This window comes from Ambystoma mexicanum, chromosome 1q (genome assembly GCF_040938575.1).
Source record: "Ambystoma mexicanum isolate Mex_15411 chromosome 1q, UKY_AmexF1_1, whole genome shotgun sequence".
In the NCBI taxonomy this organism is placed as follows: Eukaryota; Metazoa; Chordata; class Amphibia; order Caudata; family Ambystomatidae; genus Ambystoma; species Ambystoma mexicanum.
This window is the reverse complement of record NC_090922.1, coordinates 847669067-847684234: the sequence shown is the minus strand read 5'-3', so window position 1 is coordinate 847684234 and position 15168 is coordinate 847669067. Positions and strand designations below refer to the sequence as shown.

Here is a 15168-nt window from a genome sequence, read left to right as displayed (position 1 = left end):
CCACAGCATACACGCATGTGCGCCCAGCCTGCAAAGGCAACCCGGCAGCCCCAGATGCTCAGAAGGGCTCATGGGAAACCCAGTATCTCACATGCACAGTGGAAATACACTGCCACATGACAGCCACCATGTCAGCTGCTCATGTCACCAACATACTCCTCACGTAACATATGCTGCAAGGGAACAGGGTGCAAGTTGAAGCAGAAACAACGCATGACAGGAGTGAAACAGCATGCACAGACTTAGAATCGACACATGACATGAAAAGAAGGCCCATTTGCATGTGCACATTTCCATTGCCCTGATATTGTGTAAGCCCACCCCCACACCTTACACTGTGACTAATGCCTGTTACTCCCCCATGCAGGTGTCCCTGGATACCCACAGCTGCCCTGGCTAATGACCCCTGTATGTGATCCACAAACACTGTAGGATAATGCCTACAACCACACTCACATGCATGACTGTGTGACACTTGCCTCTATCAATAAACATGACAATGACACAATCAGGAATGTCCTCACATTCATGATGTTTAAAGGTTTTGATGTAATGAAGTGCCCCAACTATCCCCCTCCAGCTTTCCCCCACCAACTCCCCAGCACAATATCCCCCTGCCGCCTCACCCCACCAACTCCCCAGCACAGTATCCCCCCTGCAGCCTCCTCCACAAAATCTTGGCACTGGTGGTGACAGACCTTGCGGGCCTGGATGTGCCACCCCCAGATGGGCCTGCCCCCTCATCCTCCTCTGATGCCTCTGGCGATGCATGAGTGCCGGTTTAGGGGACATAGGAAATGTTGTCAGGTATGGTTCCTCCACGTGTGTTGGCATGCACTGCACATTTGCTATGGTACAGGGTGGGAACACACATATTTGGGCAGATGGGCATGGTTGGTCAGGGGAGATTGCATTTGGGTCCAGCAGCATGGGGATGGTTGCAGCAATGAGTGTGCAACACATGGCCAGGTGGTCTTTGGCCTGTGTGGGCAAGGTGTCCATGCTGGGGCAGCTGATGTTTGGCATGCATGCTTGCAGTCCTTCATGCCTCCAGATCCCTTCCCAACATGAGGCTGGGCAACTGAGCTTGCACCATGCTGGTGTGGTTGCTGCACAGTGTCGTGGATGCTCACACAGCACAATCCCACTGGCACAGGGGGCACCAGCAGGAATGTGGTGTGCATGGCACTTGGATAGGTCACTTGCCACCCCTTCCTGCTGCTGCAATGCAGAGGGGTGCCCTTGGTGCCCTCCCTGCTGTGGAGGGTAGCTGATGTACCACCCCCTAAATCCACCATTTGGCATGCCCAGCTACTGGGTCTGCTGACATGTATCTCTTTCACTAGGGTATCTTATGCTAGACTGTCATTTTAGCATGCACTTGTGTGGGGGTGGGTGACTCACCTCCTGCCTTCTGGCTGCTAGCACCCACCTCTGCACCTCCGACTTCCTCGATTCCCTCCATATCCATTACTGTGCTGCAGTTTTCCTCCCAGGCGGTGAGGACCAGTGGCTCCACAGTTTCATCTCCTGTGGCAAGGGACTCCTGCCAGTTTTGTGGCAACAGCCCATGCACCCTGAACCTGAGGTCATTCCAGCATTTGTGACAGTCCTCCCCAACACGGGGGACGCTGGCCACAGCTGTCACTTTCTGGCTGATGGCATGTCAGATTACTGTCGTGCTCTACAACCTCATGGGTCAGGGCCACCAGCTTCCCCAAACTAAACTTTGGTTTTCTGAGTCGATTTTCGGTCACATGTCCTCTGATCCTCTCCTGAGACATTTTGGCTTGTTTCCAGCCCGGATGGCTGCAGAAAGTGAAGATATTTGATGAATTGTGTTTTTCAAAATGGCCACCACACTGCTTCCCGTTCCGGCAGTGATGCAATTTCCGCTGGAGCTTATAGCACCGGGGTCCCCGTCAGTAGCACTATTAGGGCTGATGTTTCGGCACTAACCCTTATTTCGCTGCAATTTCCACTGGGCGCTAATAGCGTTACTGCCGGAGTTGGGCGCGCATTCACGCCAGGTTGTGATGCAGCACTAATTCTGATGCACGACTTGGCAGTAATTATATTTCCGCTTGGCGGAAATTGCCCCAGATTACCGCTGTACTTGTGATGAAGCCCTTAGTGTCTTGTTACCCACAAGCCAAGAGCTGAAACATCTCCGTAGGCGGAAGTGTGACTAGAAGCTGTTTCATTTTAGACTAACAACCAATTGTTCCCTCCCCAAGAAGTGAATACCATCCACAATAGACTCTTAAATATAGCGTGCTAGGATTCGTCATTGATCATTGGCGACTACCTTATCACACTCCCTGAAAAGAGCGATGTAAACTGCATGCTAGATAAATGTTTCGACACTTGGAATGAGTCTTTGCACAATTCGTAGGCTCTAGAATTTTGCAACCCTGGAAGAAGAGCTGAGACATTACTGACATTACTGAAGCATTGCCTGGACTCAGAGGAAGACTCTGAGGAAGACCTTTGTCTACGCCGGACATCATTAGACATTGCCATACCATTCAGACTTATCTTACTATGGCACTGAGTTCTCACATTTCCTTTCAGGGCTAGTCCAAAAGAGTTTGTTATTAGAATGTTTGGCTCACAACATAGGGCCGTTTCTGAATGAAGTGTTCATTAACAAATCAGTCGTAATAAGGCTTACTGACACTTTCGGTAATTAATACCAATTCTCAGGATGTCGGAATTTAGCGAGGGAGCACAGAAAGCACCACTTTATAAACCTGTGCACCGGTTGCTAGAATTGGCTGGAAACCAACCTGGCAATGGGCAATTTCGGAAAGTGTTACTTTGCATGCTCCTTCTGGTGTCACTCCTCCACATTAGCAACAGTGAAAAATTGTCGTACAAATATGGAACCTCCTTTGGTGGCGGTCCGCTCACTGAACTTTCGCTGTAGTGGAGGAGTTGCACCAAGTAAGGGCACCGTACTCCCTCGTCACACATCTAAAATATATTTATTTTCCATTTTGATTTTTGAAACACCCTAGGTCCATTAAGTGTTGCAACACCATTGAAGAGTTCAGGCTCTAGCTCTACCAGCCGCCCGTACATATTGTGGGCTATGTTGAATTGACTTGGCTGACCTACAGAGCCATGGTCGTACAGAATAGGATGCATATTAAATGGTGCATGGTCTATGCTGTTAACAAAGACCCTGCAATTAGTAACGTGAAGCATTCCATTGTTATCACCTGCATTCATACGCATACATTTTCAGGCAACATAAATTGTGATGTGGGTTTTGTACTTGCACGCAAAAGAATAATTGGTAGGAAAGAGGGGACTGGAGACAGCTCATTCTCACATCAGTACTTAAGTGTGATTCTTGAAGTAGGGTCTTTTCACCAGCACTTTTGTAAAATTGCGAATTTCATGTTATTAAACGAAAGTGCTGCAGAGAACTTGAAAACCGCCTGTAAACTCCTAAAATGACTGATTGAACACAGTATACAACACTTCTTGGGCCTGATTCTGATGTGTGTGTTAAGTACGGAAATGGTTGGAGAAAGCATTAACGAGCTTTTCAGTACTTAAGACCTATTCTGAAGGTGGCTCATTCTTCCGAAGTCGGAATGAATGTGCCACTATGGGAATATGTGTGGCGGTTGCTAGGATGGGTGGGAAGCCAACCTAGCAACCGCCACATTCGGTACCTGTCATTGAACACGGGTATTCTTGTGGCACTCCTTCACTTTATAATGTGCGTTAAAGTGGCACACATATACAGTACCTTTTTGGTGCCGGTATTGTGGTGGAGTGCCACATGAAGCCGCTCGTTGACTGCAGATGGGTGGGTGAAGATTAATGGGTGGGGCGGTAGGTAAATAATAATGTAATTTGTGGGTAATTTGCTATTTTACCAGTTTCTCATAGGGTTTCTGAAATTGGTTTACAAGACTTTTAGTAGTTACACATTATGAGCATGACGTGATGAAGCAAATACACTGCACATGACCAACATTCCTCCAGAGATTATTCCATTGTAGGCTGTGCTAGACACATGCTGGAACATAACACAACACAACACAACACAGTACAATGCAACATGCTGCCGTGTTCTCGGCAGCACTTTCATAAAATAACGAATATCTTGTTATTTAACGAAAGTGCTGCAGGGAATTTCCATTCCGCCAGTTATCTACACAAACAGGCGGAATGCATGCGGTGCATTGTCGTGCACTGCGAGGATGCCCAGGACCACTTAAGAATAGTGGTGGAGCCTGGGCGTCCAGATATGGCGCCGTGATTCATGCTCTTTAGCACGCTCACTGCACCGTAGACTCCCAGGACCACTTAAAAATTAGTGTGGTACCTGTGTGACACGAAAAGGTGCAGTGAAACGTGGTGTTTACCACGCTCAGTACGCCTACATGAGAATCGGGCCCATAGTGTCTTGTCAACGGAAAATCATATGAACCTGGCTCCCTGGGACAGCGATATCTGATTGGTTTCCATTTGTCCAACTGGGTTTTGATTCTTTGAGCACTGAACTGTTTAAACTAAGAGGCGCTTTAAAATTATGCATACCCTAATTTCCTGTAGTTACACATTCAGTAAATGAAAATACTTTTTTTAAAACTGCTAATAGTGTGGCTCTTTGCCGAGAACTTCAGTATTGCTTCCTAGAATAAAAGCTACAGATATTAACATGCCTATTGTATCATGTGTCACAATTATTTTCCACCTCCAGATATTGGGCCTCATTACGACCCAGTCGGAGGACCATGGTGCTATTAGCACCATGGTCCATGCCGGTGTCCGCCATGGCGGAATGGGGAATTGCCACCCCATTCCAAGGTTGGCGGGGCGGTAATTCCCCATGCCGCCATCGCCCTTCCCCATTCCCATTTTTGCCCCATAGGGCTCAATGGGAATGGGGAAAGCGCTAAGTATGGTGCCGCAAATTGCGGCATCGTACTTAGCACCAAGGTCCCTTTGCGGGTCCCTACTTTAACGGCTGGCAAAACCGGCCGTTAAGGTCTGGTCCCGCAAAGGGACCTTCTAATTAAGCGCTAATAGGTTAACGGCGCCGCAGCCTTTTACGGCGCTGTTAACCCATTAGCGCCTGGGTCGTAATGAGGCCCATTGGTTTGTAGTGTACGTAGCGTGTTTGCCATCTACATCAAAATATGCAAGCGGAATGTGAATACAAATCTGAGCAAAGTTTGATCAGTAGAGGTCAATCCACTTAAAATGGTGCCTCCCCCATACTTGCGATTTCTGGATCTATTATTTCCATTTGTGATCACACGCTGTGCCCACCAAAGTAAGCCATGGGCAAGTTGGGACAGCAGAAGTACTGTTAGAAGAGACTGTGTGGACTCTTTTACCAGTATCGTACTATGAAATACTATTTTCCGTGCCTACCCGTAATAATATCATTCAGTCTAATCATACTCAATCTATTGACCATGGAAGGATAAAGGGCTGGACTAGCGTACCTCGTTTCAAACAATTGATAACAGGCTGCACACGCATCTTTGGTACAAGTACTTAACATGCTGAGTTATCTCAAAGACTCTATTTCTGGCAGATATGGCATTGGGTGGGTCAGTGACCTTGGTGTGATATGAAGAGAAATGGGTAGCAGGTCTGTTTGTGCTTAGCCTTCTATGGATGCTTCTTTGATATTGCAGCAAATATGAGGGTTCCTTTACCCTACCCCCTCTTCTTTGACACAGCTAAACATGGAGCTTATTTTCATTACATTTGACAAGCCATTGCATCCACTACTCTCCTGGCACCACCTATCCAGAAAACCAAATAGATTTTAAGTTTGTTTTACAACATTTAGCCCATGAAGGGTTATCTGAGATGTAAACCAAGGAACTATTAGCTTTACAATCTTTTTTCAATTTGATTGGATATTTACTGTACTAGGCTGTACCCACTTCACCGCCCAGGTGGTAAAGTTATAAACAGCTCAGGTCATTTCGAACAAATATCATTCAATCATTCACAATGCGGCATCTGTCTGGTGATGAGTGAGTAAGAAGGTACTAAGTGAACAAATCGTTACTGAAAATCGATTTGAAAAAAGACCGATTTAGAAAGACTGAACTGAGCTGTCTTTCTAAATCAGACTATCAGCACTTGCACCCCACATGAGTGCGCGCAGGGGCTGACAGGCACGGCGGGACCGAGAGGACGAGTTGTGGGAGACAGAGGTGAGTGTGTGGATGAGTGTATGTTGGTGTGTATGTGTGTAAAAGAAGTGTTTGAGAAGGGGATGGGGGTAAATGTAACTGGTTGCAGGTTTGGGTGTCTGTGTGTGAATATGGTGGGTGATTGAGTGTGTATGCCTGTGGCAGTAGGAGACTGTGGGTAGGCCAAATTCATCCGATTTCGGCTTTTTGAGGGCCGCACATAAAAGGCCGGAATAAATCGGCCTATTTTATGTGTGGCCCTCAAAAAGCAGAAAATTGACATAGAACTGAGTAAGAAATGTGATTGGTGGTTTTGGTATACCATTGACACCTCCCACGCATGAAACCACTCTGCCGGATCTGCACTTATTGGTACATTTCATTGTCCAGGGCTATACTGAGTCGGTCATTCAAAGAGACTAGTGATTAGATCATCCCTGCTGCGCTTTTTACTCCAGATCAGCTTGCAACACAAATTGCAAAGCCTTGCGAAGGATCTTACGCTGCTTGTGATGTCACTGATCTGTAGAATTTCTCATATTTGTGAATACATGTGCTATGTGCATGCATCAAATGAAAATGTTTCAGGGATGTCAGCATGCATGCATTTCTTGAGTTCCCTTGCACCAAAACTGAAATGGGTGCAATGACATTTTAGTATATTAAAGGTATTAAAATGATACTTACTAAAACACTTGGGTGCGGGTGACCATCCACTCTTTGTGCAAGCAATTCTCTCTTCTTGATTGCCAGTTGCTGTTGTGTAGCCCGCCGTACAGGACAGCGACAGCTTTTTCCCTTCGCTCATTGGGAAGTAATAATTCTTAAAGTTGTAATAATATTGTGCTATCTTTCCATTTTCAGTTTTTGGAAGATCACACCTTATATCTGAAATAAACCAAAGACTGTGATCAGAAACAGGCCTGTTTAACCAAGTATATATGGGCAAGAACAAATTAGAACAAATTAGAGAAATGCATATTTTAAACCAATGTTCTTGTGCCTTTCGTGGCATATTCATCATGGAGATCAGCTGAGGAGTCCTATCCTCAGCAATGTTCCTAAATGTACTCTTTCATGATTTAAAGAAGGCATGTGGTAATTCACTCCCCTGGCGCCAGACCTGGATTCCCACTGTGACCCCCTGCACCGCCCGAAAGAACAGCTTTCCTGACCTCCCTGACCACCAACAAAAGGAAATGCGACACATTTAGGAAAAGGTAAAAGCGGATAATTGTGTTCTGTTCATTATTAATAAAAGGAGCGAGTGATGCATTGAACACTGAGGCGTGCAGAAGACAAAGGAATCCAAATTAATCTCCTGCATTACGTATATTTCCATGTCTGCAAACATGAGGCTGAGACTCCCATGTCCATGGCTTTAGGCCTTGGCGACAGCTTCCCCGTGCTGGGCACCAGGCACTTGGCATAATCCAAGTTGCTTTTGAGCTATGCCAGCCTAAGCAGAACGAGTCAGGCTTTTGTGGGCACATTCTGCAAATAACAGCGGCAATAACGGAAGATAGGTAAACCCATCTTAGATACCAATACAAACACATCAAGTTGGAGAGTAAGGTCCTTACTGGGCACTTTTAACTCCAGAAAAAGGCCCGAGGGCAGCCGGTGTGGTCGTGTGGACAGCAGGACAGACAGGACACCACCAGGGAACCGCGCCGAACCCCAATCAGCACTTCACCTTCATTTACCTGCTTTGGAATCGGCGGGGACTGACTCCGAACGAAAAATAAGCAGGGCCCCGGCTGAGGGAAGCAAGTAGGTCGCACCACACGTGCTGGGCTGGCTTAGGCAGGCTCTCTCCTCTCACACAACACAACACCATGCCCTAACAGTAACTCATGGAGTGATGGTAGCGCCATGCTACCGGTGCCCAACAACAACACCCATGTGACCTACCCTCACACATCACCATATGTCATTTCATTGGCTCAGAAGAACAGCCAATGAAAACCTTATATTCTGTGTTACTATACAGAATCTATCAAATACTACATTGTAACAACAGAATGTTAGTTTTCATTAGCTGTTTGTTGTTTCATTGCTGTAGTCCCAGGCCCAGCCAGTCATGGCCTGCAACTGCAAGCAGAGCACGAGATAGAGATCACGAATCACAATGATTTATGATCGAACTCAAACAAACAAAACAATAACACGTGTGCCGGCCCACATCAATTAGTTCTGGTGCCCAAAAAAGAGTGCTTGCGTTGCCCACCGGCAAACACCGGCACAAATTAAGCACTGGTATAAGATTACACCAGACGCCCCAGAAGCATGCATCAGCAGTGAGGAACTAGCAATGGTGAACTGGTCTACAGGGATTTCCCAGTGTGCCTCTACACCATCAGCCTGTTTTTGATGGTGCCTAGTGATTTCATCGCTGGAAATTGAAATCTAGGGGGAAATAATATTTTGTTTTAAGCCACTATCCAACACTTCCCCAAATATTCTAGGACTGGAGGGTGTTTATATAATTGCACTAGCCCTAAAATTAGTTGGAAGGGTGTATAGTGGGTTAAACAAAATGTATTACCAGCGTTGAAATCACATATACAAGTTTTTATTCTCCCCTCCCCTTCTCCCCAAGTCACTTCACCACCTTTCTTCAATCTACTTCATCCCTCACATCCTCTGAAGCAACGAATGTGTGATAAAGCCTCCAGTGTGTTATTCCTCACTCTTAAATGCTTAATGTCTGTTGTTTTGTTATGCTTAGCTACTTTTTGTAATTCCAAATAGTGGGGAAATTATGTTTTGACATTCACAATTGGGACCAATTTTCAAAATATTCTTGGGCTGAACCCCCTCCCCCTACCATGCCATTCCCACATGCTACTTACAGGGGTTGTGCGTGCTTGCTACATTTGCCATTCGTTCACACAGAGTAACACTGAGCCTCATTATGAGCATGGCCCATTCACAGGTGGCGTTATTGCCAGGCTCCCGGTCCCCATTCTGCCCAATAGGGCAGAATGGGGGTGGGGAGCATGGTTGCACCCGCACCGTTGATAACGGTGCCGGTGCAATCACGAGTTCTGCTCGCGGGTGCCGCACAACGCGCCAGGTAAGACCTGTTGGGCTGTCAGGAACCCGCGAGCAGAACTCGTAATGCAGCGGTACGGTATGAACGGTGCCGGTGCCTTACCGGCACCGTTCATCCCGTATTCCCCCACAATTATAATGAGGCCCACTGTGTCCATTTAGAAATGTCCAGTGACAAATGTTGTTCCTGGCCGACCACATGGATCTAACACCCATGTGGGTACAAGGGGGATCCCGACGCCCTTCCCTAACTTGGGAGGTGGGGGCAATTGCATGTACGGATGTCAGGAGCATGCTTGGCACTTACAGATGCATGGAAGGCAGCGCTGCAATTCCCGGGCGGGTGCAGTCCATACATTCTGTGCAGGAAATGAAGGACCATGATCATGGGCGTAGGAAATGTGGAGGACAGGAGGGATAAATCCCCCCCAGAATTTTAAGCAGGGGGGATACATGTAGGATGTATCCCCGTCACAATCTGAGCAAAGGGAAAGAAGGGTTGTTTAGGATTTGCAATTGTAAAGCAGGGCCGTTTGATTTTGTTTTTCTTTAGAAATGTGTATTTCTTTTGCCAAGTGGTCAAAATACAAATAGACACAGCTTTTCTTAACTTGCAATACTCATTGACATTGCCCTGGCAGAGTGGGGGGGAGAGTTGATGTACAGCTGGATGCTGTCACACCCCCGCCCTCCTTCCTGTCAGAGGTTGGAGGGTAAATACGAAAACTCAAAACAATCTGCAGAGCATCTTTTCAATGATTGGGTAAACGATATGAGCATTAGGTCTTGAACAATACCTCATAATATGTGTGATTCCCTGTAAAAATTCATTGATATACAAATAAAATTGCTGTCATTTTAGAATTTTCTAAATCAAATTAATGCCTTTGTAATAAAACCTTATCATGCAAAATGTCACATTCTCAGAAACACAAGATGATATGGTTTCCCTTTCCTGCTCAAAATATAACTATTAAGGTTGTCTTCTCCAACTAGGAGAAATATTGAAATATTATTTGCTAATGGGACAGTATAAACAGAAATTGGGCCTCATTACGAGTTTGGCAGCATCCCACCCCACTGCATTGTACACCTACACTGCTCAGCAACCCAAATACACCCCTCCCCACTGCACACCCACATTGATCTGCAATCAAACCACCCCACTGCGTTGCAGACATGTGCACAACCCCAACTCTGCTCTGCACTCACACCATCCCTGCAATGCATGCATGCACATAACCCCAATACTGCTCCACACACACTGCCTCTAGACCTGTTCTGCACTAACGCCACCCCCACACTGCACCTACACAACCCCAGCACCATGTTGCACTAGAACTTTACTCACTTTACTGCACTCAGACCATCCCTGCATTGCATGCAGGCACACAGCTGCAACATTTCCCTGCACACATTGCATCAAGAACTGCACACACATCCCTCATCACTGAACTACATACAGACATGCACACCGCCTCTTGCACTACACTGTACACGCACAGCTCACCTTCAGCACCACCCAAATTGTTCCCAGCACTGCATGGTACTGCACACAACGCTAATCCCAGTACTGCAGTCACATACTGCCACAGCACTACACACACACCACTCCAGCACTGCTTACACAGGGTCTCAGCACTGTACTGCATGCCCACATACAAACCACCCCACCAGTGCATTGCACTTAAACACACACATAGACACACACATGCTGCGTTGGTGCTGCAATGCACAGACACCACCCTCAGAGCTATTCATACATATCCCATGCCATTACTGTACTTCAGACACAGCAATGCACGGCACACTCACACAGCACCAAATACATGCTGCTGCATCACACACATAGAGGCCCTACAGAATATGTAAATGCAGTACTAGCTGGGTATATTGAAGTCTGGATTTACAGTGATGGTGCTTCATAACAGTGCTTCGCTTTACTGTGATAACTACTACTAATGGAATGTGGTCTTACTGTGCTAGCTGGGCATGTTTAAATCATGTGATCATCTGACATATTGGTATAGCCCTCCTGTGCTAAGTAGGCATATTTAAGTCTGCCACTGCTTTCCTAATTGGGGACAATGGAATCTTGCACTGCTATGCTTAATGGGCATAGTATATCCAAGCACCTCTTTGCTAGCTGGATATAATGGAATCTGACACTGCCTCCTAATTAGGCATAGTGCAAACTGGTACTCCAATGCTAATTGTGCATAGCTTCAACAATGAAGTGAATACCTTTGGATGGTAATGGTAATGGTGCAAGAACCTGGTGTATTGATGGCAATACCCGGTAAAGGTATAAGTACTCTGGGTTTTGATATGGTGAGTGTCCCGGCTTTTGATTGCATTAACTGTTATTGAGTACAAATATATGGTGCATAGTGTGAGTACCAGAGAACATGATGTAAAATGCTTGACAAATGATAGTACCTTCTGGGCTTATGATTAAAATAGTCGGTAATTAGCATGCTTTCCTAGAGTTATGACGTTTCTGCCTATATAAATGCTTATACAGCAGCAAAAACTATTGGCTTTGTCAATGCATGTTCTAAAGTGTTATTGCAGGCATCCTAGTACAAAAATAAGTAATTGGAGCTGGAGACCTTTAACATGGTCATAATCTACATATATATGGCCCACTCCCAGGGCTGGTGCAAGCAATAGGCGAACTAGACAGATGCCTAGGCAGATGCCTAGGCTGCTGGCTAGCAAGGGGAGCTATACACACAGTGTTATTGCCTCTGTAATCAATTACTAAAAAGTAGTAAACAAATCGAAAATAAAGTTGCTACATGAAGCACTTCAGCAAACCACAGTGCTCACAGGTCTAGGAGTCACTCACACCTGTTTTCAGACAGCACACAACATTGTTGGTGCAAAAGTAAAACCATGGAGGCCTAACAGGAAGTCTTGATAAAACAATATTTGCACCCCACTGGTCACTCACTCCAGGCAAGTCATAATCATGGTAGATCCCTCCTGGAACGTCTGTAGGCAGAGCAGTTGGGAGATTAGATGTGAGTAGGGGTTTCATACAAGTTCTGCAACAAGGAGCAATGTAGACTTGTCCTCACAACCTCAGAATAGGGCAAAGTGTGTTGTGCTTTCAGTACAATTTTTCTTAAACATCATTAGGATGAAGATTCTGATAGTTGTAGCTCTTTGCAAGAAAAGCTGGATATGAAAACAGACCCCATGAATTTTTTTTAGTCATGCAACTTTAAAATGACTTCATGAACTACTTTGAGCACACACAATACTGACAAGTTTTCATATGTTGTATGTGCGTAAATCCATTGCTGCAAACATTAAGTAGCATTTCTTAGAGAGTTATGAAAAAAAATCTGCACAGTTTATGTGTGATTTCCTATACTAACTTTCCAAACAATGCTGAGCTGCTACAGCCAGTTAGGGCGTGCCCCTGTATGCCGTGTAGGTTTATCTAAATCAGGTTATAAAACCAAGATAAACCTGCTGTCTGAGAATGTGTGCATATTGAGAGTAAATACTAATTTCTCAACCTATCAATATTTTATTTGGGTCATCTAATGATATATTAAACTTACAGTGAAAGGCATTCAACTAAGTATACATTTAGGAAGGTCATCACTGAATATAGGAAATGTGATGCTTAAAAAAAGTTCTGACCCTCTAAATTAGGGTCATTTAAAAGCAAGGCAGGTGTATTAGAGAAGTAGGAGAGACAATTAATATAGAGGACGGTGATAGTACTTTACATTCAGAGCACTTGCCCTCAAAAGGGCTGTGCGAGTGTGTGTGTTTGTGTCTATCAGCATCCCCATTTGCTTCACCTCGTGCTTACACACACACACACACACACACAAAAAGACAGACAGTGAGATATTGCCTAGAGAGAGAAATCAGGCATGTTTGCCCAGAATGCTCCTTGTAGCTGTCCCTCTATGCAGCCAGCTTCAGGTAAGAGCCTCTGATTGACAGAGAAGGGCATCTGAATGCAGAGAGCCTTGTGTGCATGAAAGCTTTCAGGCTGTATGGGGCCAGCACCCATGCTATAACTGTTCATTGCAAATGAAAGTTGCACTGGTCATGTCCATGCTGTGCCAGTTGTGTCTAAGGGTAACTTGCCCTGGTTCTGCCTGTGCTGTACATTTACCTATCTATAAACTTGTTTGCAATGGCCTTACCATGCTGCAACCGTAACCATGTGCCCTAGCCTTGCACATGATGTATCTATACCAAGCTATGAGGGAATATTGCACTGGTTGCATCTGTGCTATACTTGCACACATTTTATGAGAGAAATGTGCACAGGCCCTTGTAGACAGTTGCCTTGCCAAAGCTGTTCTTGTGGATGTTTGTAAGGGAAATGTGCACTAGCCCTGGAATTATGATGAGGCTTGCACTGTGCCTGTCCATGTTGTACCTCTTTGATAGGGAATCTTGCACTGGCCCTAAACATGGCATACCTATTTGTGTGGGAAGCTTTCAGTAAACCTGCACATGCTGCACCAGTTTGTGGGGAAATTGTTGAGGGAAGCTTGCACAGGCCCATCTATACTGTCTGTCTGGGGAAAGCTTGCACAGGCCCTGCCTAGGCTATACCTGTTCTATTTGTGGTGGAGACCTGTGGTGGTCCTGCCCATGTTCTGTATTTGTGAAGAATGTTCATAATTTCAGGAACTTTGCATTGCTGTTGCCTAGCTAGTGACTGTTATGGGTGTCCCAGAGGGAAGCTACCACTTTTGCCACCCATGCTTTACCTGGTCGCTGTGTGATAGTAGCATGTAGTGTTGCTGTCTATAATGTACCTGTCTATTGTGTAAATACAGCTTTCAATGTTGCTTCCTGTGCTGTACCTATTCTTTGTGTGGGAGTCACTTACTCTAATGCTTTAGCTATTGTACATTTCCTGTATGTCAGGGAACTTTGAAATTCTGATGCATGTGCTGTGTTTTCCGCGTGTGAATATAGTTTGCGCTGTTTTAGTCAGTGCTGTACCTGGTTAGTGAGTTAAGGACATGTCAGAGTGGCCACATTCAATAAACAATTCCTAACTTAACACAGACATGTAATACCACCATAGGAGCTTTTTTTTGGGCAAGGCCTGTGGGAAATGACACATTTGAAAGAATATCAAGTTAGTAAACTTGGTTAACACTTCCAGTTGCAGAGTGCACTAAACCTCCCATTTAGGAAACATAACTGAAGCAGAGCTTTTGCAACCTCACCACTCTACCTTCTGGTGGCCGAGTCGGGAGGTGTAACCGCGTTCTCATTTTCACAGTCATTACTAACTAAGGCACATTGGCAGCAGTCAGACTGGTTGAAGAGTTTACCTGCACCACAAGATAGTGCTTTGAATAGGATACAACTGCTCATGGCAGGAGGGGGGGAGTTCAACTTCTTTGCTCCTCCCAGGCATTAAGATCCCAAAGGAATTCCCCCCACTCATCTGGGGATTTCTTTGCCATCTCTGATGCGTGAAAGAAGGGTGTGAGGGGAATACCACCAACTCCGAGCTACTGGTGGAATTAGAAAAGCTACCGCCAGCCAACAAACCCATCGGCCTTTCACTGACTTGCCGCTTGGTTTAGTGAAGGTGGAGACAAGGCAAAGATACTGAAAGCAAAGCCAAGGATTGCTCCACATCAAATCTAGCAGTGCTGGCTGGGAGCAAGCGGGGTTAGTGAGAGTAAGTGAAAACCTCCTGCCAACATCCTTTAATCATGCCCACTGTAGGCCATTAAAGTGACCTACATTAACCAAGTAGAACCTAGTAAAATGGCTCATGCAGACATGTGTGTCTGTGTTGGTAAAGGTGGGTGGAAAATAGGGAGCTGTGTGAGATTTGGATGCCCAAAGTTCATAATTTTTTTAATGATGCCTGATATCGTTTTTCTAATTATGCTGAGTGTTAGGTTACATGTAAGAGAATGTTGAT

General features: G+C 45.5%; 1 protein-coding gene across 1 annotated transcript in view; it reads right to left on the bottom strand.

Moving 5' to 3' along the window:
- Positions 1-15168, bottom strand: part of F13B (coagulation factor XIII B chain) — a 265588-nt gene that overhangs the window by 168276 nt on the left and 82144 nt on the right. The window contains exon 2 of the mRNA XM_069642698.1: positions 6867-7067. Within this exon, the coding sequence (XP_069498799.1) occupies positions 6867-7067 (201 nt within the window). The remainder of the gene's footprint in view (positions 1-6866; positions 7068-15168) is intronic.